The 26,432-nt window shown below is 44.7% G+C and overlaps 1 protein-coding gene across 2 annotated transcripts in view; it reads left to right on the top strand.

Annotated features, from left to right (window-relative positions):
• The window catches only part of Ube3a (ubiquitin protein ligase E3A), a 63,728-nt gene that overhangs the window by 23,526 nt on the left and 13,770 nt on the right, over nucleotides 1-26,432 (top strand). For both annotated transcript variants that reach the window (XM_075688866.1, XM_075688865.1), the window contains exons 6-11: nucleotides 1,651-1,803; nucleotides 3,038-3,341; nucleotides 3,996-4,154; nucleotides 8,913-9,230; nucleotides 11,317-11,461; nucleotides 19,537-19,742. In XM_075688866.1, the coding sequence (XP_075544981.1) occupies nucleotides 1,651-1,803; nucleotides 3,038-3,341; nucleotides 3,996-4,154; nucleotides 8,913-9,230; nucleotides 11,317-11,461; nucleotides 19,537-19,742 (1,285 nt within the window). The remainder of the gene's footprint in view (nucleotides 1-1,650; nucleotides 1,804-3,037; nucleotides 3,342-3,995; nucleotides 4,155-8,912; nucleotides 9,231-11,316; nucleotides 11,462-19,536; nucleotides 19,743-26,432) is intronic.

Below are 26,432 nucleotides of genomic sequence, written 5' to 3'. Positions count from 1 at the left end.
TTCATTTTAATTTTGCAATGTTTGTGTTGTGCAGATTTAGGTGCACATTAACCCATTAACTGTTTTGGATGATCACCAATGCGTCCCCAAAGTGTTTAGGATGAGTGCAGCTCGTCCTTGTGGTATTTGTTCACTCCTTGAGCTTTTCAAGCGAGAGACGCTTGTCCATGGCTTAATTGTTGTTTCATTCGTCAGGTGGCAGTACGTGTCTAGTGATTTCTTTACTCCTCTACTGCTGGAGCAGTAAGAAAGGGGCCGCTGTCACAGGACATAAAATGTGTTCCTAAATTATACACATGGGCACCGACTGTCTCCTGTCACAGTGCTAGCTCCGAGACTCCTAATAATTCTATTGGCAGATCTTTAAAGCTATTTTCAATGTGGCTGTGGCAATTTGAGCTCCTGAGGGCAGTTAAAGACATGCATTCATTTTTTTGGACTGTCTGATTTTTCGGATGTTTTCGAAGGTCCGTAGAGAGTCTGAAAAATCTGACGTTAACTGTACTTAATGTTTTAAATTTCATTTCATTTCATTTTAGCGCACTGAGTGTTGCCACACGACCACTTTGAGGAAGGCACTACCATATTTGGTGGGATGTTCAGCTTGCAGCATTTCATTCGGTCTTCTTTTCTTGTAAGATTTGCAAAACCAGTAATGACCTTTTTCATATACTTTGAGCCAGCCACTCAGCTCTTTTTATTAAAGACATGACACAAATGATTGTGCATAAATCAGTATTTAAGTAGTCCAGTGCTGAACTTGTGATCATGTGGCCAAGAGAAAGGTAGTGTAGTGTTATACAGCTGTACAGCCTCCGTCATACTTATTCTGAACACACCTTAAAGCGTCTTCTTGTTTCTCCTGCAGATTGTGGTGGAAATGTCTGTTTGAGTACCTTAAAAGTACTAGCTTAAGCATCTTCCATCCAAGATTTTCAACCTTGGCTCCTTACAGCCTTTGTTTATTAGAATGAAGCTGCTTAGTATGTCTCTTGATTCCTCAAATTAAAACCCTGACAGTGGCTGTACAGGAATAAACTGTACTTGGAACTTGTTCGTGTTGTACACACGCCCTTCTCCAACCAAATGCACCACTTATTTGCTTCTAGTAGACAAGTGGAAAATGTAATCGAGGCTATCCATGTGTGAAATGTTTGTTTTACATTTTTAGTAAAGCCCAACGGCATGGGAGCAAATCCCGCTCGCAGCGGCCATATTTTGATGGGGACGAAATGAAAAACTGCTCGTGTATTGTGTGTTGGGTGCACGTTACGAGAACCCGAGGTGGTCAAAATTATTCCATAGGAGCCCACTAGGATGGGCTTAGTAATTATATTCTGGTTTTGGCACATAAAAACCTGGAATTTAATTTTTACATTTTTAGTGAGAGTAGTTCACTTAGGTCTCTGTTTAATCAAATGCCCAGGCCTCATGAACTTGACTGAAAATATTTACACAGAAGATGATCACTCTAAGTTTGTCCTTTTGGTTCGCAGTCAAAAATTAAGACTTATTTTTCCTTGATTCTAATTAGTCTGCAGTTCACTCAAGCTAATTTTGCCTTTGAATCTGCGTATATTGTCCAGTACATTGTACACTTTTGGGCATTTAAGGTGATCACCTTCTTTTCTTTTTTCTTTTCTCTTGCAGACTCAATGGATTGGTGAACCAGGATATTCCAGTGGATGTAGAGTCTGTCAGGAGGTCCTATGATGTCTTGTTTTCTATACCAGACCTCCCTTTTCTCGACGCATTAGTGAATGCCATTATGATCCTCTGTGAAAACCTGGAAATTGGCCTCAAGTAAGGCACCTTCTTTGTGCTGCAGTTAAGTGCATCACTGTCCTTTTGTGTTCAGTGTTCACAAAGTAAAACCATGTTTTGTCACAATGTTCTATTGATAAGTGTTTGTGCAATAAGGCAAGCTGTTTGCTGTGAAACATAATTGTGAGGGCTTGCTAGGAGTGCGAAGCAATTCTCCAAAGCTTCCATTATGCTGATGTCATTTTCTAATCTCTTCACGAAAATTATAAACATGCTTGTGATCTCTCAAATAAAATTCAGGTTATAACTTCAGCATGCTCATGTCGCTCTTGAATAAACGTTGGTAGTGACGCTGTCCTGAAGTTGCCACACCGGCAAGCTGCGACATCACGAATTTTGACAGAACTCGGGTCTAGTCAATCGTTTTTGTTAAAGTGGGACTGTATTATGTTCTCAAGGGGGAAAGAAAACACCACTGAGTACGTTTTGGGAACTTTTCGTGCTTCAAAATGGCCAAAATACAGCAAAATGCTTTTAAATCCATGGTGTCTGTGACATACCAGTGATGAGGGGTATCAGCACTAAGTTTGAGAAAGAGGAGCTTGGCCTTCCTTTCTGGTGCTGTTAACCTTCTTCTGCTAATGAATATACAGTTTAGAAGGACTACTGTACAATAGAGCTTTTTCATAATTGTAAAGCTAGCTTTCCTGTGAGACAGTTTGCCCAACTGCATGAATGCGTAGTCATCTTTTCAGACAGCGCGAACAAGCACAGCTTGCTTGTATTATGACATGAAAAATGTAGATGTGGTTCCCGTGATAAAACCATGTGCAAGAGACAAGCCAGCTTTCTTGTATTATGTATGTATACACATATAATTGCAATAATTGCATATAATTACGATGCAATATAATTTAATTCTTGGCTTGCTGGGTGTCATTTCATTACAAAATTTTGATGCTAGTGCAGCGTAATCGTGAGCAGTATGCCTTTTTTCTCGAGCGCGGCAGAAGGTGGACAGCCACACCTCTTTCTGCTACAACATATGCACATTAGTTCGCCAAAATGGCCGTTAAAATCACGACATCACTGGAGCGCGTAAAGTTAAACTGATTACGAAAGTGCAGTGCCTGTACTTACTACTGGATGGCCTTAAGTGGATAAGAAACAGCTCCAACATGTTCAAATCGACGATCTAAAGCATCGATCACCGGTGATCAATTTGAATAGGCGTGGTAACGAAAGAATTAAGTCTTGCCCCATCTTGTCGCAGGTACCACAAGGCATACCAGAGGGACCCCAGTTTGCTGTCAGTATTTGTGGTGTTGCTGGAGCTTCCGCTGCTCGAGGGACCTCTGTGTGGGAGTGCGCTGCATGCCCTGTGTCGGGCCTGTGCCCTGCTGCCGCCAGAGGCCCAGGCGCGGCTGGCCAAGCAATGGGGAGCCCAGTGCCCTCCCCACAGGCTGCGCAACACCCTCAACGCGCTGCATCAGGTGCTGACGGCACGCGTCATTGAGGGACACTTTGGCCGAGACTTTGGCGTGGCCGACGATGAGCTGCTGGTGGCCTCCATCAAGGTTGGTTTCGTGCAGCACCATTTTACTCAGTGCCTATTGTATGTATACTGACTTGAATTTCCTGGATAGGAAAACTGAATAGGTGTAGCCGAGTTTTTAAAAGTTGCTTTGGAAAGACTAATGTCCGAAGTGGAAAAGTGTCAACGTAGTTTGTCAGCCTTTTCTGCCTGCATTGTGATCCTTTTGTTTGCACACATAGAGCTTGTCTACAGCACTGTAAGAACATGGTGATGTGAATCACTGTGGATAACTGTTGAAGAATATGGCACCAAATGGGAATTAGCTAGGTTTCTAGTACATATTGAGTGAGCTAGCACATCTTATAGAACACTTGCTGTAGGCTTCCGCTGATTGTTCTGGAGGTGCTACACAAATCCTCGAGTAAACGCTCTGGTCATATTCAAATTTCACAAATTTAATTCTGTCCAAGGAGAATTAAATAGTATTGCACTATTCCTCCAGTATCCAGGGCTCTAGTTCCTTCATATTGTTCTGCTACAGAGTTTCTGATTAGCTGTAGTGACTCTTCAGGGTACACAGCGCCATGTGTTTCTGTATTTAAACAAAATATTTCCATTAAAGAAAAGTCTCGCCCTTGCATGCTTCAAAGTTTGATTGAAAGGGCGTAATTTGTGTCTCTGGCCATGATTTCAGACTATGAAAATTCTGTTCATGTCCAACGTGCTTGGAGGTGAGCTAGAGCAGTGTAGAGATGACGACGACGAAGTACTCGCCACAGACGATGGTCGGCCCAAGGACCCGTCATCTCAGATGCTCAAGGACGACCCACTGTGTGACCTGCTGGGTGTCAAGGTATTGCCATTCCAGCATTTTCCATGCGTCTTCAACCTTCTTTGATGAATCGTGGGGCAGTATTTTCCAGAAAAAATAGAGCAACTAGGAACTCGGTAGTTGTTGAGCCCCGACTCCATCACATCAAACTTGTCAGAGCCAGAAGTGGTTTTATTTAGGCATTAAATAAGGTTGCTTTGGGAGACAAGTGCAAATTTTTCACACCAAAGCATTCAAGGAATGCAGTTGAAACAGAAATCTGACTAGGTGGCCCAAAGCTAGATGTGATCATGCACAGATTGGCTTTGTTTCTTTTGACAGAGGTTGTATGTTCGTCAACTGTTTCTTTTAAATGGGAACAAATGGGAACATCATGTTATAGCCTGGTACTGAAAAACTGTACCAGGGAATACCACCTTTACTTACCACACATCAGCATAGTACCTGTACTGGTTAAAGAGAAGTGTCATATTTGGCTGTGCCATATATAATTTGTGCATCATTGGAGGATCATCACTCAGTGGGTGCCTGTGAGGCATTGATGGCCTCATGAAAAACACAGCACATGTAGGGGTTCGTTTCACTACAATAACATACACGGCAACTTTTATGATTTTATTGAAAAATGCAGTACATTCGCCGACCGTTTATTTGGACCTCATGGGGACTGCGGAAATGTCTGAATAAACAGGTGTCCGAAAAAGCATATTAAGAAAAAAAAGAAGAAATCCTTTATTTCCACGCACTTATTCGGGCTCAGCAGCAATTTCTTCTAGCCTACTGCTGAGCCCAAATAAGTCATCATCATCATCGTAACCAGGCTGATGATGATGATGATGATGATGACTTATTCGGGCTCAGCAGTAGGCTAGAAGAAATTGTGAATGCGCTGTTGCACGCTGTTTCGTTTGCGCGCAATCAGATAAGCCTGAATCTTGGAGAGGGTCGTATGGCTGAAAGCACAGCCACTGCTTGTACACGCTCCGCATGCGACGGCAGCGTAGCACATGGTGCGTCATCTTCCGACTCGGAGTCATCGTCCGGCGGTGCAGCAGAAACCTGACGAATGATCTCGCCGTCGTCGCATTCTGCGCATGTCAGTACAGCACCTGTGAAACTGTCAAATGAGACGGTGCCTGCAATCGCAACGCAACCACTGCACAGTTCTCGGCAGAACATTTTCGGCGTCAGTAGGGAGCACATCGGAAGACGACAAATGCCGGCACCCGCTTGCCGGCATTCCCCAGCACAGTCTGCGCGGGCACTGTCGGCGCCATTAGACACTTGACGCGATGTTTCCGTATGCCACGTTGGGTTACCGCAACCTTGACACAGCACACAAAGCAAACATCACCACGCCGTCATGCTGACACCAGTCGCACAAACGAAAGCGTTGTGCAAGAAGAAAGAAACAAATCAGCTGCTGAATTGTCTTGACATGGCTTACTAAGCTGAGACCGGAACTATTGTAGCCACTCTATCGAACCAGGCAGAAACGATGATGATGAGCGGGGATTTGCAGTAGCGCCACTTCGTGGGGCAGCAAGGAGGCTGCGTTCAAAACAAAAATGGCGTTCAGCAAGTCGAACTATGCACCGGTCAGAGTCAGTGCATGGTGCTTTCGATCAAGTTGGCTCAAGGAGTGTCCGAAAAATCAGACGAGAGGTTGCAAGGTGTCCGAACTTTCGTCCGAAATTCATTTGACTGAACCGTACAACACACAGAACAGCATATGTTTGCATAAAGAAAAAGCTCTACACAAGCATCCGAACCATCAATGAAGCATTGCAGAATGTATAAGGGTCGGACCATGTTCGATAAAGTTGATAATTACCTTGGGCTGTATAGACATGAGCAAGCATCACGTTGCGGCAGTTCGTGTTGCCATGGCCCTGTCACATTTATTGTAATGCGACCAAGACAACCGCAGCTGGTTACTGAAGAACAACGGAAATGCAGAAATACAGAGTATCAGCCTCAATACAGAAAACAACTCAAACGACTCTGTGTAGAGCGGGGAACTACAGCAGGACTCTCATGAGCACAACCAACAAGAGGAAAGATGCCATGCCGCCACCGCCAGATAACGACATTCCAGGGTAGTCAGCAATGCAGAACAAGCGCGGGAAATACAAGTGCGCAATACCCAGTGTCACCGGGAACAATGCACCGACGCCCGATGCCACAAAGAAGAACATTGCACACCCCCTCGGCAAATGTAGTGCTGCTTTTGCAACAGCTTCGCTACATTAACGTTAATTCGCCTTAATTAGAGCCAAAGCTTGTGGGTTCGACTCCCACCACAGGTTGAGGGTTCAAGTGCGCAAATTTTTCTTTTTAGAATGCTTTATTTTCAACAGACCTAATACAGAGCCTGCTAGAGGGGCAGAGGCTAAAGGCGTAAAATGCCTGACAAAGGCCTCTGACCCTTTACAGTTCGGCATGCGGTTTTAGGCAAAGATGACAGTCTTTCTTTCATCACAAACAAAACAAAAAACACTGAAAAAACACACAATATAACCATTTTACACTTTTATAAGAACAGTGTCAATGTCTATGCATGTCTATATTACATAATGTATGAAGTACATATATACAATAAACTATTAATAAATTATTATGCAACTGTATTCATACAACATACGAAGATATTGTATACACACATACATGTTGCATGCGTTTGTATATTTACACATACCAAAAAATCAATTAGTAAGTGGATAAAGAACCACAGCAAATATTGCTGAGAGTATCTTAATGCAGGAATGATTAAATTTTTTATGTTATTTTTGAAAAATTGAAGGACGCTTAAGCTTGGCCTTCAAGAGTGGAACGCGATCGTGTTATCGCACCCCGTTCGCACTGCCCACTCAAACTATCTACGCGAGCCAAATGTCGCGATCGGCACAGACAACCGGGCTGCGACGCGCAATGAAGGTGGACGCGATCATGGGGCGAGTGACGCGCCACGTGTCGGGGCAGGACCCTGGTTCGATTCCCACCCACCCCATCTTGCAAGTTGTTTTTTGTTCATGATGTGCCTTCCCGGATTTATCGCTCACGGCCAACGCACCGACACCGACAACACCGGCTTTTCTGCGACACGAGCTCCTTAACGCTGTCGCGTTAAAATATTTATAGTGGTACTGAAATTCAAGTTTTCTTCAACCTTATTTAATACATCAGCTACCTGATATTCCATTTTTTATCGTCCGTATTCAGTTTGTGTTTTGGGAGTGCGTAGTTTTTGGAATCTTAGACAAGACAATAGCTAGCAATTATTTCATCTTTTGTGTAGAGTATGTTTTTGTGTATTAATTGCAATAGCTTGAAATAATATAACTGGTCTGGCCGCAGTATACCATGTTTTATAAATAAGGGAGCCGTTCTTAATTGCACTTTACCATAATAATTTTCAAGAGACCGTAAAACCTTTTTTTGATGTATAACAAGCTTGTTGTAATTTGTTTTTGTAGTGGTACCCCAGACAAGTAAACCACATGTAGGTTTGGAATAGAAAAGAGAATAATAAAGAGTTCGCTTTAGCCAGAGAGGTATAAGGTTGGTTATCCTACGCCAACATCCAACTGTACGTGCTAAATCTGAAATTAGATAACTTATATGTGTAGTCCAACTTAGTTTGTCTTGAAACCATACCCCAATAAATTTTTGTTTTTCAACTTGTTTAATTAGGCTCTCTTCAAATTTTAGCATTACATTTCTGTACAATAGTTTGTTGGTAGGACGAAATATCATGTATGTAGTTTTGGAGGCATTTAATGTCAGATTGTTCCATTTTAGCTATCTGAATAGATGAAAAAGATGTGCATTGGCATCGCGTTCAACTGCTGTGTCATCTGCATACATGATGACGTCAAAGGTACCAGGGATAGAGACAATATCATCTATAAAAATGATAAATAATAGTGGCCAATAATAGCGGCTTAATAATCAAGAAAAAGTGTTGAAATCCGGGCCAGTTGGTACATAGGCGAAGGGAAAAACCACTCGCAAAAGACAGAGCAAGAAAAGAGGTTCACACCACGACTGGTAGATCCTTCAGCCTTAATTAACTCTATCTTAATTAACTGTGCCTAATTAACTTCACGTTAATAACATCAACGGTCATGGATTCGAGTGCCATAGTGAAATCTATTCTAATTAAACCTGCCTTTTCATATTTGCTATCGAACATGTTAAGCGAACAACCAATTTGGGTTGACAAGGGCTTATATTGGTCGGATCAAGTTCCATAACATTGATAACGACACTGGGCTGTGTGAAGATGAGCAAGTGGCACAACGCTTACGCATACTTAGACAACTACCACAGAATTTCCGGGGGAATTTTTTTGAACGTACTCAAAAAGTGTTGCAGCACCCCTTTAAAAAACCTCAGGTGGTCAAAGTACATACAGAGACTTCCACTAAGGAAGCCGTTATAGCCCAATGAGCAATTTCATGATGTTAAAGTTAAACCAAGTACAGTAGACTTCCGTTAATTCAGTTCCAGTTAATTCGATTTTTCAGTTAATTCAATCCTTACCGAAGGTCCCGGCCAGCACACATGCATTGCAATGGGCTCAAACTTTTGTTATTTCGATCCTAAAATTGGCTTTTGGCAATTGCAAAGGCCACTCTAATGGTTCTGATTACTCCTTCTCTCAGTTTCATCATTTTTGCACTGCTTAGTCAACTATGAAGACATACAAACCTTCCTGACTTTCTATTCGTGTAGGCCTAATTCCATGAATTCCTGCCTCCATGCTCTCTGCGCTAGGTGGCTGACTGCCGCAAGCCACTCATACCCTGGGAAGAGTTTTACAATGAACCCCTGAGTGAGCAGCTGGAAACAGACCGAGGGTTTGTCCACTCTCGGGGGGCCAACACCAAGGAGGGCCACTTCTCCTTCCTGGGCCATGCTTTTGTTCTGACTCCCGCTGTGAAGGCGCTGGGCCTGTATTATGACAACCGCATCCGCATGTACAGCGAACGGCACCTGTCGGTTATTCAAATGTTGGTGGGTGGCGCACCAGCCAACCCTTACCTTCGGCTCAACGTGCGCCGCGATCACCTCATCGACGATGCACTTCACAGGGTATTTATTCCGGTGCTGGTTATTGAGCTGAGTTCTTTGTTTTGCAGTGATAATGAGCCAGCTATCTTGCCTCAAACCCGTGGCACTTTTGCTGCAGTGTTGGTAACTTAGCAAGGAAGTCGCTAAGTATAGTGAGTTTGTAGTCACATTAACAATAGCTTTGCTTTTTTGTAGCCTTAGCATCCTTTTTAACGACGTACATAGCCAGGGACTTTGGCAAATTTCAACACCTTACTCTCATTTTATTCCAAGGGCCTTCATATGTTCCTCCGTTTGTTGCTAGCTTTAAAGACATACAGAAGAGAGTAATCTAGTTGCATCAAAGCTTCTTTTCTATGCATAGCGCGGTAGTTGTTTTTCTTTTACATATTCTGATTGTTGACTCACCACGGCAGGAAGCAATTTAAAGCTTCAGTTTAAAAATAATGAGGAAGATGTCTAGAAACAATTAAAACAAAAACACAAAATTGCAGTTAAGCCATCATTGCCCTTACTTGGCGACACTTAGCTAAAAATTGGTTGCTTTGGCCTGTGGCCTGGCAACTTAGTGCAAGAAAACGTTGGCAACACTGCTTTGCTGTTACTCCCTGCATTGCTTTTCTGTAGTGTGCAGATGTCTTGCTTGAACGTTCCCCTTCAGGATAGTGAGCGACAAACATTGGGGTAACTGAGGGTCTTGATTTATTGCTATTAATAACCAAATACATTTAAGGAAGGCATAGGGCATAGTGTTTGTAGTTTTTGATTGAAATATAGAAATAATGAAGAAAATGTAAGTGACAGTGTTCTGTTTTCAATATTACTTCTTCATTTTGTTCTAAAATATAGCACTTAATCTCACCTAGGCTCTCATTGGCTTCACTGTCTGTTGGCTTCATTTGGTTGTTACTACTGATCAAGACAGGTTAGACTGCAGGGCTATTACAGGAACATTACATTAAGGTATTGCATTGCCTGACAATGCATTTATAAACTTGATAAAATTCAACATGCTTTTGGCTCAAAGTACAATTTTGTTATTGAGTCTTCACTGTACTGTGTAGACGAATTATAATGTTGCCACCTGTAATGGTAAAAAGGTTGTGGTGATGTGCTTTTTACATTATGCTACTACATGCTACCTGTTACATGTTACTACATGCTACATGTTACAATGCTACCTACATTATATGTTTCAGATAGTTTACATCAACTTGGTAAATGTGTAGTGTAAATAAAAATAAAGGTGCAAGAGTTTGAGGGAACATGTGGAGTACTTGCACCAAGGCACAAGGACACCAGAAAAAACATTGAACATGTATTCACAATTCTGTGTCAGTGTTCCATGTGTCATTTTGTGTCTGCGCCTAACTTACATGACACCTCCATACATGATCCAGTTATACTTTTATTGTAACCCTCATACCAAATCAGTCTGGATGTTACAAAATTCAACTTTGTCAGATTTTTATGCTTTCTCGTTATCATCATAAGCAAGTTGATCTGTACCGTGAAATCTCGATATAACGAATCTCAGGACCGCCGAAAATCGTTCTTTATTTTGAAGTTTAATTGTTTTGAAAACACAAAATTAGGTTATACAAGAGGTATTGTGTATGTTTACAAGCAGTATATCGGCAAATGGGTTTATTCCTAAAACATATAAAAACAAAAACTTCACAGGATAAGAGTCACAGTAATCCAGGTAGATCTGCTGCTGATGATGGAGGTACTATAGTGGCATGCAGAAGGTTTCATGGCTTCATTGCAAATGTGCGCAATATTTCATGTATTAAATTCGCTATTGTGAAGTGCTAACAGAAAAAAAATTAAATTTTGCTCTTTATTTTGAAATATTCTGTGTTTTTAATTCATAGTACTGGCGTACTTTTACATAAATGTTTTATGGGCTTTTGCTTGGGGAATTCTTTTATACCTTCGTTAACATGAGAAATATAGAATGAAGTTCATAGTAATGAGATTTCACTGTACTGGTGTCGTAGCAGCAGAGGCACATTTGAGTAAAAGCTGCTGTCTCATGTCAATTTGTTATACTTGTTGAGGAGGTGAGTTTACAAACATTGTGTTTCTGGCTTCCTGGCTGCAGCTAGAGTTGGTCGCCATGGAGAGCCCGTCAAGCCTGAAGAAGCAGCTGGTAGTGGAGTTTGAAGGGGAGCAGGGAATTGACGAAGGCGGTGTGTCTAAGGAGTTTTTTCAGCTTGTTGTGGAGGAGATCTTCAACCCTGACATAGGTGAGTCAGTCTTCGTTGTTTCACTTGTTAGATTGTTGTTAAGCCACGGAGAAAGGGGGAAAATATGTTGTTCTGCAGGAATAGTACTGGATAAGGAACATACTTTCCAGCTTTCATGATTTTATTGGGAAATGGGTGATTTCTAGATCTTCTTTATGATTGTCATATGAGCCTTCAATTTTTTTATTTGCCTACAGTTTAGGGCAAAACTGATTTTGAAAGAACACGAAAAACTCATTCGCCATGCAATGTGCAGAGCCAGATTTTGTGAACCCGCTCAGTTATTCAAACCTATACGTGGCACAGCCATGTAGTTCACAGAAGTAATGTACAACAGCAAACAAAATTTTGCGTGACCATTTCATTAAGAAATCTTACAAATAGTATTTCTGTCTGTCTGTGCCGCAGATCACTCTAGCTGTGACTATAGACAGAGTGCATTATTTGGATCGCACCGCTGGTACGAGTTGTTGTGGTCGCACCGCTGGTGCGATCGGTTGGGAACTCGGCGCTGACGCCCGTGGTTGTACCTGGGTCGCAAGCCCCAAGGGTAGCGTTGGCCTGGCGGCCTGGGGTACAACTGGAAGCATCCAAAGGTCCCGGCAAAGCATGAGTCGACTGGTAACAACAAAACAACTTGTTTATTTTAACATCGCAAAGAGTTGGCGGTCAGGTTGACCGAAGTAGAGAGACGGGAGAGCACTTTACTCAACAGAAGAAATCGGAGCCCTCCTTTTGGCGTCCGGGGGCAGCTGTTTTTATACTCTCGCAGTTGAGGGCAAGAAGGAACCCCTCAATAGACGAGCACGTGATTGTACAATGGGCTAAGGTGACGCACACTGTCGTAGCGCCGCCGGTCGGGCACAAAGACTGGGAGGAGAAGGTAACTTCGGCTCTCGTAGCGCCTCTGGTCGGGCACAATGACTGGAAGGAGAAGGTAACCTCGGCTCTCGTAGCGCCTCTGGTCGGGCACAATGACTGGGAGGAGAAGGTGACCCCCTGCTGTCGCATCGCCGCCGGTCGGGCACAATGGCACATACACTCACACACGCACATGAAGACACGTGGCATCGGAACATGCCTGGAAACGCCTGGAAACGCCTGGAAACGCCTGGCGGGGAGCGTAGCGGCGACGCCGAACGGGCCAAAATGTCTGCCGCTTTGTTGCAATCGCGCCGGCTAAACCGCGCGTCGTAGGCGAAACGTAACAGACCGCCCCGCCGGGGGAAGGAGATCCCGATGGACAGGGGACTGCATCCGCTGTCCGGAGGGATGTCGCTTGATGATGCTCATAACAGAAGTCGGGCGTCCCTCGACGTTTCTTGAGCGCAGCGCACAGAGAAGGCCTCGTTCTCTCGTTCAGGTTCACACAGGACACTGCAAAGTGACTTCGGGAGAGTTCACATTCTTGTTCTCGTTCCCGGCAAGCGTTAGAACTACGCTGAAACTCAACCGCTCAGTCAGCAAGCACGGCACAACCCTCACTAAGCCCTGCCAGGCTCTTTCCCCTTTTTATACCGCTGCCTAGTTCCTTACAGTAGTCTAGCATCACTCAGAACGCGTCCACAAATTGGAAAATTGCACTAGAAAGCATATCATCACTTTGAAACACTAAACAAAAGCAATACGTTAAACAATCCTGCCTCAGGAAGAAAAACATCGGTAGCAAACAATTTTGAGGCTGATTCCTACGTTACGGGCTTCGACTTAAGCCATCGGCGTTACCGTTGAGACTCCCCCTTTTGTAACGCACCTCAAAGGAATATTGTTGCAAAGCGAGGCTCCAGCGCAGGAGGCGGCCATTTTTGGGAGAGATGGTCTGCAGCCATTGGAGAGGGCAGTGATCCGTCTCAATGATAAACCTCGAGCCGGCTAGATAGCATGACAATTTCTGAACGGCCCACACGAGACATGCACACTCTTTCTCGGTGGCGCTATACGCCTGCTCACGACTGGTCAGCTTACGACTAGCATACAGGACGGGGTGTTCTACTTCTCCCTTTTCCCGTTGGCACAGTACAACGCCCATGCCTCGCTCACTAGCATCGCACTGAACAACGAACCCTTTTGTATAGTCTGGCGATCGTAGCACAGGCTGGCTTGTTAGGGCACTCTTTAGGGCGCTAAAAGCTCTTTCCTTTGTCTCGTCCCAGACGACTGTTTGAGGCTCTGACTTTCTTAGAGCATCCGTCAGGGGAGCCGCGATATCAGAGTACCTGGGGATGTACCTCTGATAGTAGCCGGCGACACCTAAGAACAACCGAATATCGGTCTTTGTGCGCGGTTGCGGAAAGTCTCGCACAGCGGCCACTTTTATTTCAGAGGGGCGGCGACGACCCTGACCAATCACGTGACCGAGGTAGACAACCTCGGCCTGTGCTAACTGGCACTTAGGAGCCTTTACTGTCAAGCCCGCTTCGCGCAGGCGGGTTAGCACTGCCCGCAAGTGTGCCATATGCTCAGACCAGGATGCGGAGAATATCGCTACGTCGTCTAGATACGGTAAAGCGAATTCTTGCTGTCCCCGCAACACTTTATCCATGAGGCTTGAAAAACAGTATGGCGCGTTCTTCAAACCAAAACTCAACACTTTAGGACGGAATGTTCCCATTGGTGAAATGAACGCCGCATACCTACTAGCCTCTTCTGTGAGTGGAACCTGCCAATAACCCCTGACAAGATCTAGGGTGGAAATAAACTGAGCGCTACTAACTTTCTCAAGGCGCTCCTCGATGTTAGGGATCGGATAAATTTGATCCTTAGTGATGGAATTAAGCCTGCGGTAGTCGACGCAAGGACGAGGTTCCTTGCCCGGTACCTCAACTAAAATCAAAGGGGAGGTATAATCACTCTCACCTGCCTCAATAACACCGAGCTGTAGCATTTTCTTTACCTCAGCCTCCATAATATCGCTCTGGCGGGGTGACACCCGATACGCCTTGGATCGTACTGGCTCTGGGGAGGTAAGTTCTATATCATGAGTAAGTACAGAAGTCCTACCAGGCCTCTCAGAGAACAGACCTTGAAACTCTTGTAAGAGCTGGTGTAGTTCGGTTTTCTGCTCAGGCGACAGCGGTGCTTTACTGATAAGGTCACTAATGACTTGACCGGTGTCTTCCCTGTTCGTCACTGAGCCTAGTCCCGGAAGCTCGACCGGAAGCTCTTCAGGAACGTTTACCATCATGCACACCACTGCTTCCCTTTGTCTATAAGGTTTGAGCAGATTACAGTGGTAAACTTGCTGTGCTTTCCGCTTTCCTGGCAGACTTACCACGTAGTTAACGTCCGACAGTTTCTGAACAATTCGTGCTGGGCCCTCCCACTGCACGTCTAGTTTGTTGTTTAGCGATGTGCGCAATATCATGACCTCATCGCCCACCTCAAAACGACGGGCCCTGGCGGTCCGATCATAATAAACCTTGGCCCTCTGCTGGGCCTTTGTCATTGCTTCACCTGACAACTCCTGTGCCCTTCTTAAGCGTTCGAGGAGCTTAAGCACGTACTCCACCACGACTGGGTCGTCGCCCCTGCCTTCCCATGATTCTCGAAGCATGCGAAGCGGAGACCGAAGCGAGCGACCGTACACCAGCTCAGCTGGCGAAAACCCCGTAGCTGCATGCGGCGCGGTTCTTAATGCAAACATCACCCCAGGCAGACACAGCTCCCAGTCAGTTTGATGTTCAAAACACAAGGCTCTCAACACGCGCTTCATGACGGAGTGGAGCTTCTCAACGGAATTCGACTGTGGGTGGTACACTGAGCTGTGTAGCAGCTTTACCCCACACCTTTCGAGAAAAGTTGTCGTCAAAGCGCTAGTAAACACTGTGCCCTGATCTGATTGGATTTCTGCAGGAAAACCAACTCGCGCAAATATGGACAGTAGTGCATTGACTATCTCAACTGAGCTGAGTTCTTTAAGCGGCACTGCTTCAGGGAACTTTGTCGCTGGGCAGATCACAGTCAAAATGTGTCTGTACCCCGTGGCTGTTACCGGCAGAGGTCCCACTGTATCAATAACGAGCCATCTAAAAGGCTCCGTAATGATAGGTACCAATTTCAACGGCGCCCTCGATTTGTCCCCTGGTTTGCCCACCCGCTGACAGGTGTCACATGACCTCACGAAGTGGTCTGCGTCCCGAAAACACCCTGGCCAATAGTACTCTTGCAAGAGACGGTTCTTAGTTTTCTTAACTCCTAGGTGTCCGGACCACGAACCCCCATGCGTCAAGCGCAACAGATCCTGACGATAGCATTGAGGCACGATCAGCTGATCGAACTCCACTCCTCTGCGGTCTAGATACTTCCGGTACAGGACTCCACCTCTTTCCACAAAACGCGCATTTTTCCTGGCGATACCTTCCTTGACATTGCAGCGTATGTTTTCTAGGCTACCGTCCTTCTTTTGCTCGGCTATCAAAGCCGACCGGCTGACTTTTAGCAACCTATCAAGTCCGTCTGACGTAGGCGCGATGAGCAAATCAGTAGATAGCTCTTCTAACTTTCCCGTGTCGGGCGTTTCCTCTCCAGTATCTGGCGCCTTCAACGCTACAGGCTCAATTTTATTCAGTTCGGGCGTGCTCTGAATATCGGCTTGCTGCGCCTCTGACCCTTTTTCGTTGTTTGATAACATCGGCCCCGCAACTACCGCCTTTGCAGCGAGCTCCCGAACCTTCGATCTGGTTAAGGCCTGAACGCTAGCCTCACCAAACAAAAGCCCCTTCTCGCGCAGGAGGTGATCGGACCTGTTTGAAAATAGGTACGGGTACTGGGGGGGCAGCATAGATGACACTGCCGCCTCCGTCTCAAGCGCTCCGAAAGGTCCTTCAATAAGCACCTTTGCTACTGGCAGACACACGCTATGAGCTTCCACGGCTTGCTTGATCCATGCGCACTCGCCCGTGAACATATGGGGTTCTACGTAAGAGGGGTGAACTACATCCATCGTAGCTGCGGAATCGCGAAGCACTCGGCACTCTTTCCCGTTCACGAGGAGGTCTCGCATGTAAGGCTCGAGAAGCTTCATGTTCTCGTCAGTGCTGCCTATTGAAAAAAACACAACTTTTGGTGTTGTTTCCGGACACTGCGCCGAAAAGTGACCCGGCTTCTGGCACGTATAACAAACGCGCGCTTGCCTCATCTCGAACCGCTTTCTGCGTTCGGCTTCGGCTGCCGCCGTCTCCTTAGGTTCGGTCGCACTGCTTCCACTCGCATCCGCACTACGCGTGTTCCCCTTTGCTCTCATGGGTGTGAACTTCGGCCTCTCAAACTTCGAGCCAAATTCACCCTTTTGACCGTCCTTAGCTCCGCGAGCCCGACGCGTCACAAACTCCTCGGCTAGCTCAGCGGCTTTAGCCACCGTACAAACGTCTGGCCTATCCAAGACCCAGTATCGCACGTTCTCCGGTAACCGACTATAAAACTGTTCTAGCCCGAAGCACTGCAGAACTTTATCGTGGTCACCAAACGCTTTCTCTTCTTTGAGCCACTCTTGCATGTTTGACATAAGCCTATACGCAAACTCTGTATATGACTCACTTTTGCCTTTCTCATTTTCCCGAAACTTCAGACGGAACGCCTCCGCAGACAGCCGGTACTTTCTTAGAAGACTCGATTTCACTGTGTCGAAATCCTCTTCCTCCTCTCTATCCAAGCGAGCGACTACGTCGGCCGCCTCGCCGGGTAACAAAGTGAGCAAGCGCTGTGGCCACGTTTCCCGAGAGAACCCCTGCTTCTCGCACGTTCGCTCAAAGTTAACCAGGAACAAACCAATGTCCTCTCCAAGCTTAAACGGCCGCATCAGGTCAGTCATTTTGAACAATACGCGTTCTCCTGCACCGTGTGCCTGACTTCCATTACGAGCGCGTTCTATCTCTATCTCGAGACGCTTCATTTCCAAAGCGTGTTGACGGTCGCGCTCTTCTTTTTCTTTCTCTTTTTGTTCTTTAAGTTCGCGCTCCTGTCTTTTTGCAGTCTCCCTTTCCTCAATGGTCTCAAGGCATTCCGACAGCTCGTCATCCTCAGCTTCTAACTCAAGAATAGCCTTTACCAGTTCAGGTTTTCTTAGTTTGTCTGAGACATCCAGACCCAACTCTCTTGCAAGCTCCAGCAATTTCGGTTTGCGCAACGACTTCAAATCCATGGCTGCTCTGAATGCTGCTTTCTCTACTGCCTTCTATTGTCTTGCCGCAATCTAACCCGGCAGCAACGACAACCACAATTACCAGCTCTGTTTCTGACACTAACAAAAGCCTGGCAAAGCTCAGAAGAAGAAAGTCCCGCACTCACCAAACCTCACAGCCAAGAGTTCAGCGCAGTCGTTCCGCTGCAGGCAACCAGTCATCACACAGGGCTCGTTGCACTGCTCCCGGATCGTCGTTGAGCTGCTCAGCATACAGTCAACTGCATCTCTTCGCTGCTGGCCTCCGTTGTCGCGATCTCACCGCTGGCAGACAGTTATTTGGATCGCACCGCTGGTACGAGTTGTTGTGGTCGCACCGCTGGTGCGATCGGTTGGGAACTCGGCGCTGACGCACGTGGTTGTACCTGGGTCGCAAGCCCCAAGGGTAGCGTTGGCCTGGCGGCCTGGGGTACAACTGGAAGCATCCGAAGGTCCCGGCAAAGCATGAGTCGACTGGTAACAACAAAACAACTTGTTTATTTTAACATCGCAAAGAGTTGGCGGTCAGGTTGACCGAAGTAGAGAGACGGGAGAGCACTTTACTCAACAGAAGAAATCGGAGCCCTCCTTTTGGCGTCCGGGGGCAGCTGTTTTTATACTCTCGCAGTTGAGGGCAAGAAAGAACCCCTCAATAGACGAGCACGTGATTGTACAATGGGCTAAGGTGACGCACACTGTCGTAGCGCCGCCGGTCGGGCACAAAGACTGGGAGGAGAAGGTAACTTCGGCTCTCGTAGCGCCTCTGGTCGGGCACAATGACTGGAAGGAGAAGGTAACCTCGGCTCTCGTAGCGCCTCTGGTCGGGCACAATGACTGGGAGGAGAAGGTGACCCCCTGCTGTCGCATCGCCGCCGGTCGGGCACAATGGCACATACACTCACACACGCACATGAAGACACGTGGCATCGGAACATGCCTGGAAACGCCTGGAAACGCCTGGAAACGCCTGGCGGGGAGCGTAGCGGCGACGCCGAACGGGCCAAAATGTCTGCCGCTTTGTTGCAATCGCGCCGGCTAAACCGCGCGTCGTAGGCGAAACGTAACAGCATGTTCACAAAGTCCCTGCAGCACGAAGTCTGTGAACTTTGTAAATAAACAGTGAACAACTTGAGTGAAAAAACAACTTTTGGTATTTTTCACCAATATGTAGTAATTTTTGGCTTTGCATAATTTTCACACTTTCAGGTGTGTTGGCAGGACATTTCTTACTTGTCATGTTTCTGTGTTGAATGAAGGTTTAAACCCTCTACACCATAGCAAAAATATTGGCAAGTGTCAGAGCACCCTAAGTAATTTACTATAATACATGTACATACTTGCTTACATAAACTGGTCTTGGTTTCACTATCCGGGAAGCGGATGCGTCACAACGTCATGATACATTGGTTCGCTCCATTCCTGTAATCACTGCAAGGGCTACACACAAGCACTGTCAGAAGAAGTGCATGTAACACTCTTGTTTTTTTTTTGTATTGAGCAATGTCATTATGTCTAAGCTTATTGCTACATGATGTCATCAAATCTTGCTCTGTGTCATGACGTTGGTCATAAAGTTGTGTCATAAAGTTGGTCTGTCATGTTGAGACCAACTTTAGCATTAGTTTCCCCATCCCGATATGTGCTAAGTGTCATCTTTTAGGTATGAGAACCGTGTTTTAGAGTGCAATGTGTTTCTGGCATTTCCACCTTTTGTGTGTGGAAGTCATTCCAAAGTGGATCAAATTAAATTTCTGTCTGAGTAACTGTAAGTATGAGGTCTGCACAGATGCCAGAATGAGATAACTTGGGCACAGCACTGAAAACGTATAAGGTTGACAGGTGTGAACATCTTTTCAGTGTGTATTACAAAAGAATGAGTTTACCATTCACAGTGCTGGCATGGCGGTTCTACTTTCAGCGATGTTCACTCTGAACGGTGAGACCCTAACGTACTGGTTCAATCCGACGTCTTTCGAGAGTGACGCTCAGTTCAAGTTGATTGGGATCATTTTGGGCCTGGCCATCTACAACAATGTCATCTTGGACGTGCACTTCCCCATGGTCGTCTACCGGAAACTGCTGGGGCGCAGGGGCACCTTCCATGATCTTCAGGACTGGAATCCTGTGAGCACAGAAAATTTTTGTTTTGTGCTGACCGTGTGTCTCAGCTTTAACGCATCTGCTCCTATCTAAACACATGGGAACAGAGGAATTGTTTTGTTTGACATATACTCCACCAAATGTAATGGGGTTTATTGCATTAACAAAAAAAATGAAAGGTACTGACTACAGGGAGCAGATTTTATTTTGGCCCTCAGTGTTACAAAAAGATTTTTCAAATTGGTGCATATTAGGAAACTGAAACATGGAAGTTTACCAATGCTAACTCAGCAGTAAAAAACAATATCTAAATTTTGTGAATGGTCGCTATTAAGACATCTAATTGGTTACCTGTAATCTGTAAGTAGGACTTTGTAACCCGCATAAGCATTGCAATGATAGGACAAATTTTACTTTCATATACTAGATTTGTCCACTTAATATGCTCAAACAAATGCAGTTTATTGCAGTCAAACCTCGATATATCGAACACGGATATATTGAATTGCGTATATTGCACGCTTTCTATATCACTTAGAAAATCGCATGCATTTTTAATTTTTTATTTCGAACGGGGTCAGACGTAAAATGGATATATTGAACTCTACCATCCCAGACGGCATGCGCTCCGTGGATAGGCGGTGAGCTTTCCCTCAACACCCTCGAAAATAGCGTTGGCGTGATGGGTGTTCCCGACTGCTGCGCAATATAGTTGCACACATTGATCGCACCGAGGATGCTATATGAATGTAGTGGCGTACACACGCGGTGGCTTGGCTAGTTTGACATCAGTGACGCATTGCATTTGGCACACTGACTCCTCCTCGGTGCCTACTCTGCACCTGCCACGCCTTGCGAGAACTAGTGGTTTGCATCCACACAGACCTGTGACAGCACACACTCACTGGGCTCATTTATAGACGCCTTGGCAGATGCCACTCAATACTTTGTGATCGACAGTGTTTCAAAATGCTTCAATTGACAGACGTGGATATCGCAGCAAAAGTAGCAGCCAAATGAAGACGCTGCTGAGGTTGATCCCACAAGCACTGATGTTGCTCCGCTCCCGACTTCAACTGAGGCTGTAGCTGCTTTGGCCCTTCTACAGTGCTACTGTGGTGCAATAGAGGGCACCGACCTATCGCTTGTGGATCGTTTAGACTATATTGAGGGTTCGGTGCTTAAGCATGCAGCTGTCAATAAGAAGCAGGCTACACTACTGCAGTACTTTCAGCAAAATAAATAAATGCTTTTGGTTAAGCTTCGAATATTTGCTGTGCCATGACTGGGGCGTGATCGGGGATTGTTGTTCAGAGCGTGCGATTGGCCTAGATCGCGCCAACTTTGCATGGCTCACGAAGTCGGCGTGGCTTACACTGATTGCGTGCGGCGCAATCGACCGCGCGCTCCCGCCGAATGAAGTCGACGTGTCCTAGGCCAATTGCACACAGCGCAACCGAACGCACGTTCCGAACAACAATCCCTGATCATGCCCTTGGTTCATTGATTGAGCTGCAGAAGTTTTTTATGCGTTTCTTATGTGATTTTATATATAGAATTCTGGCTGTATCAGACTATATTGCGATCACCACGCTGTTTGTTATATCAAGGTTCAACTGTATATTGATGTGATATCTGTTTCTGGTGCAGAGTTATTGATTTGTAAACTTTGTCAGCGTTTTTTTTTTAGCTTGTCATTTTTCAACAGTTTTCATAAATGCCATGAGGCCCTACATCCAAATTCTACTTCCCATAGTCCGCAGGATTCCGCTTTCTCTTTTAAGTGGAACAAGTATAATTCAAATACAATGCGTAAATAAAAGGCAGACTGATGTTTTTTGTGCAATGGTAGAATGATGTTATTGCATATTACAAAACATGTTGTTATGGCAGCGCAACAAATTTCATTGATATCGGTTTAGTGATTGGCTAAAGAGAGCATTTCTGCATTTCCCATGTATGTAAATAAGTTAAAGCAGGTAAAACCTCCCTTCTAAGAGGAAGCTGTACCTCATGTCTATTTCGTATAAAAGATTTAGAGAATGCTTAAACTTAGCCTTTGAAAGTGGAATGCGATAGCATTAAAAGATCCCTGACTGCTTCTCATGCTTCCCGGCAGCTGCAGCATATGTAACTGTAATGTTTACCGGGAAATGCTCACGGCCAACGCGGTGCACGAAGGTGAGCTTTCTGGTAGAGATGCGGCCTCTTGCATGCGGTGGAGGCGAGCGTCATCGGAAGTTCAAGGAAGTGGGCGCACCAATCTGTGAACTCTGAGATATTTACGCGCCGGCATGAGCAAATCGTGGATGCCCTCTCCAGTCTATGCATTGTAGAAATGCTAAAAAAAGGGGTTTGTTTGAGTTTTCGTGTAACAGAATTATGTTTTCTCATATATTCAAATTACAATCTAAGCGCTATCATGTCTGTAGGTTGTGTGTTTATGATTCCGCATATTTTAGCTTGGGAAATTCAATTAGTCCAGTCGATTCCTTGCGTCACATCGCAGGTCTGGGTATGCGTTGTTTGAAAATCTTTTTGCCGAAACGACGTCCAATGCCAGACGCAGTACGCCGACACTGGATTTTCTGCGATAAGAGCTCCTTAACGCGCTCACGTTAATATATGAGAAACATTCAAAAATTCTCATTAAACGACTGTGCTCCAATGATTTGAATGAAATTCATTGCATGAGAGTTGAAATACGATAGATGTTGGAAGCAGCTTTTTCTAAGGTCCTCAGATTGGCTACATGAATTTACTAAAATTGGGAAGTTACTATTAGGAGTATCATGTTTGCAACTTTGTGGCTCTGCAACTATACTGTCGCTATACTGTAACCTGTAGCTGATAGCATTTGAAGTAACAAATAGCTCTTTCATTATACAAGTTTTATAGAAGTGCCGCTTTGTTTGGAGACTAGCGAATGAAGTTCGTAGAAGTCCAATACGTTTCTGCTACGAAATTATAAAGTTGTATATTTGCTCTTTTGTTGTATACTATACATAATCTGTATGGTTCTTTTTTTGTTTTTTTTTCCTGGCAGTATTGGAAAAAATTTTCAGAATGTAAATGAAAAAATTCAGTGGCTATTTAGTGGCAAGAGAGAGAAAGACATTAGGGGCATTACTTTTAAACTTTAAACCCTGTTGACCATTTACATTTAAACCCTGTTGACCACAATGCAACGTGTGGTTTCTGTTTCTTTGAGAAGCGAAGTGCAGCTGATAATGGTCAAGAGCAGACCATTAAATAAATACATGCAAACGTACACACACGCACACACACACATCACTTGACCAGCTTCCTACACTTCATATGCATACACTTTTTCCACTTTGACACTCCTAATGGTAACACATAAAAAAAAACAATGTTGCACATGGCTCCTCATGAAAGAAAGCCTTGAACGCCATACCACCTATGACAGTGTGAACTTGCCTGACAACGATAATGACAAAAATGTTGGCGGTGACGATAATAATAACAATGCTGCCTACACAATGGCTCCAATGTCTCAGATCTGGAATTGCTTCTTTGTTGGAGACAAATAGCTTTCTTTTCAGGCCTCTTCTACAAAAGAAACGTCACAATAAACATTGTGGTGATATCTACAACAGACATCACAAAAATTGGATGACCCTGAACAGCCATAATTATATAAAATAAAACCTCGTTATTACGTAGCTTGCAGAGAATGTGGATGAGGTGTGCACCAAGTTATGTAGATCTACTGGTCCAAAAACTTGTAAATTCGCACTGAAATACACACACAGACAAGTTTTATTTGCCAGCAGGCAGCAAAAATTCTCTGATCTTCAGTTGCCGCCACGCCAGACTTGCAGTGATGATGGCAGCCTCAAACTCAGCAAGGCCACAAGCCAGTTTCTCCATCAGGTCCCATTTTCCTGTGAACATGCCCTCATGATGGTCAAACCACTAGCCGTGTTGGATGTGGAAGGGCCGTCATCCGTGTCGTCATCCATGATGAGAACATAGAACTGCTAGAAGCTATGGCAACAGGAAACAGGTCATGGCAAGCATGTTTTGACGTCACCATCGGTGGTGACTTCAGTCCGAGAAAGGTCTGTAAGCTGCAATTTCGCTATCTATGGTCAGCGCACACGACATTTAGTAATTCCATGCATGTATGCGCCGAAAAATGAAGTACTACGCACTAACTATTTGGCATGCGTTAAGCGACTACTAAGCAAGGCAATATCATCAGTGAATCGCAAGTTACTAAGGTATTCTCCATTAACTTTTATGCCCAATTCTTCCCAATCCAGGTCTCTGAATACCTCCTGTAAACACGCTGTGAATAGCATTGGAGATATCGTATCTCCCTGCCTGACGCCTTTCTTTATTGGGATTTTGTTGCTTGCTTTATGGAGGACTACGGTGGCTGTGGAGCCGCTATAGATATCTTCCAGTATTTTTACATATGGCTCATCTACACCCTGATTCCGTAATGCCTCCATGACTGCTGAGGTTTCGACTGAATCAAACGCTTTCTCGTAATCAATGAAAGCTATATATAAGGGTTGGTTATATTCTTAGTAACTCAGGGGACCAATTGCAATGCATGCTCACTGACCTGGAGAGGCAAAGCATTGTGGGTCTGAAAATTAATCTGCAGAAAACTAAAGTAATGCTTAACAGTCTCGGGAGAGAACAGCAATTTACAATAGGCAGCGAGGCACTGGAAGTCGTAAGGGAATACATCTACTTAGGGCAGGTAGTGACGGCGGATCCCGATCATGAGACGGAAATAATCAGAAGAATAAGAATGGGCTGGGGTGCGTTTGGCAGGCATTCCCAAATCATGAACAGCAGGTTGCCATTATCCCTCAAGAGAAAAGTATATAATAGCTGTGTCTTACCAGTACTCACCTACGGGGCAGAAACCTGGAGGCTTACTAAAAGGGTTCTACTCAAATTGAGGACGACACAACGAGCTATGGAAAGAAGAATGATAGGTGTAACGTTAAGGGATAAGAAAAGAGCAGAGTGGGTGAGGGAACAAACGCGAGTTAATGACATCTTAGTTGAAATCAAGAAAAAGAAATGGGCATGGGCAGGACATGTAATGAGGAGGGAAGATAACCGATGGTCATTAAGGGTTACGGACTGGATCCCAAGGGAAGGGAAGCGTAGCAGGGGGCGGCAGAAAGTTAGGTGGGCGGATGAGATTAAGAAGTTTGCAGGGACGGCATGGCCACAATTAGTACATGACCGGGGTTGTTGGAGAAGTATGGGAGAGGCCTTTGCCCTGCAGTGGGCGTAACCAGGCTGATGATGATGATGATGATGATGATGATGATGAAGCGACTACAGCTTAACAACACATTAGGTTCAATGGCAACAGGGTGGGGGATTCATTGTGACTATATTTAAACTGGAATGACTTATTAAGTGACTACCTATTCACGAGGTTTTGCTGCGATTTGCTTTCAGTAATCACTAGGATGAAAGTTTTCTTGAACTCAAATTGAAGCAATTTTGTTCACATCGATTCACTGGTTGCCTAACAAAAGCACTTGTGCATTTTACATTAACTTTGATTGAGGAAGAGGCCAGCCTAAATAAAGCTTACACTTAACCCTCCATGGTGGCTCAATTTCTCAGGCATTCAGCTGCTTAGCGCACAAGATCTTGATCATTCTTTTTCTTTAAAATGATGCTGTCTTGTTTAGAAGGACTTGAAAGCAAAACTAAAATCCTCATGGTTTTGTCTCGGAATTCTAAAAAGCCTGCTACATCATGCACAGTGTGGATTAACGAGCCTTATCTAAAGTGTATTACTATGGAGTGTTGTCGTTCAGCACTGTTGCTACATTTATCACTTGTTGATATCCATTTCTACATCGGTTCAAACATTTGGAGCAAGTTGCTTGATACCTTTAATTATTTGCATGCTTTTTCGCTTACCGTATTTATTTGAATAGAAGTTGACTCTTTGTTTTTAAAAATGTTGCCCAATGTGAGCTGTTGACTTGTATTCATGATCAAAGAATCTCGGCCTATATTCCTGAGCAAAGCTAGCGAAAGTACTGAGCTAATGGAGTTCCTCCGTTGCGCCCATCATAAAGCCAATATGGAGATTATCCAGGCTGACTATAAGAAATACTGCATGTCCTACGCACGCTATGGCATAGAGGAGAACGTAGTTTAAGGTGCCAAAGAGACGTCCCATGAGGACGACTTCTCTGGCAGTTCTGACGTGCATGCAGCTTGAGGCATCGACAAATAAGATTTAGTAGCCGATCTTAGGGTAAATAAAGGGTTGCCATGTTCCAATTTTTTGTTTTTCTAAAGAAGGTATGGACCTGCCTATATTCAAATTATTTCTCTATTTCTCAGCAAGATCAGTATCTAGAGGTCGACCTATATTCGTGTTCGACCTATTTTCGAATAAATATAGTAGTTGTCAAAACTAGTTAAAACGTCTTTGCTCACAAAAAAAGAAGAAAAAAGAAAGAAAGATGTTCAAGTGAAATTTAAATCTGGCTGAAACAAGTTGGCTTTTGTTCACGAGTAGCCATTGTTCTTAACAGTGGAATTCTCATCATGGGGCATGTTGCATCAAATATGAGAAGTGCATTTTGTTTTGTTTCTGCGATGGGCGTTGTCACTGTCTCATTCACTTGGAAAAAAAATTTGAGCTCAAAATCATGCTTGATAGTTATGCATCATGTAAAATGTATGTGCGGT

The sequence above is a fragment of the Dermacentor variabilis genome, chromosome 4, assembly GCF_050947875.1.
Source record: "Dermacentor variabilis isolate Ectoservices chromosome 4, ASM5094787v1, whole genome shotgun sequence".
In the NCBI taxonomy this organism is placed as follows: domain Eukaryota; kingdom Metazoa; phylum Arthropoda; class Arachnida; order Ixodida; family Ixodidae; genus Dermacentor; species Dermacentor variabilis.
The sequence above is the reverse complement of the archived record's forward strand: the minus strand, read 5'-3'. Positions and strand labels throughout refer to the sequence as shown.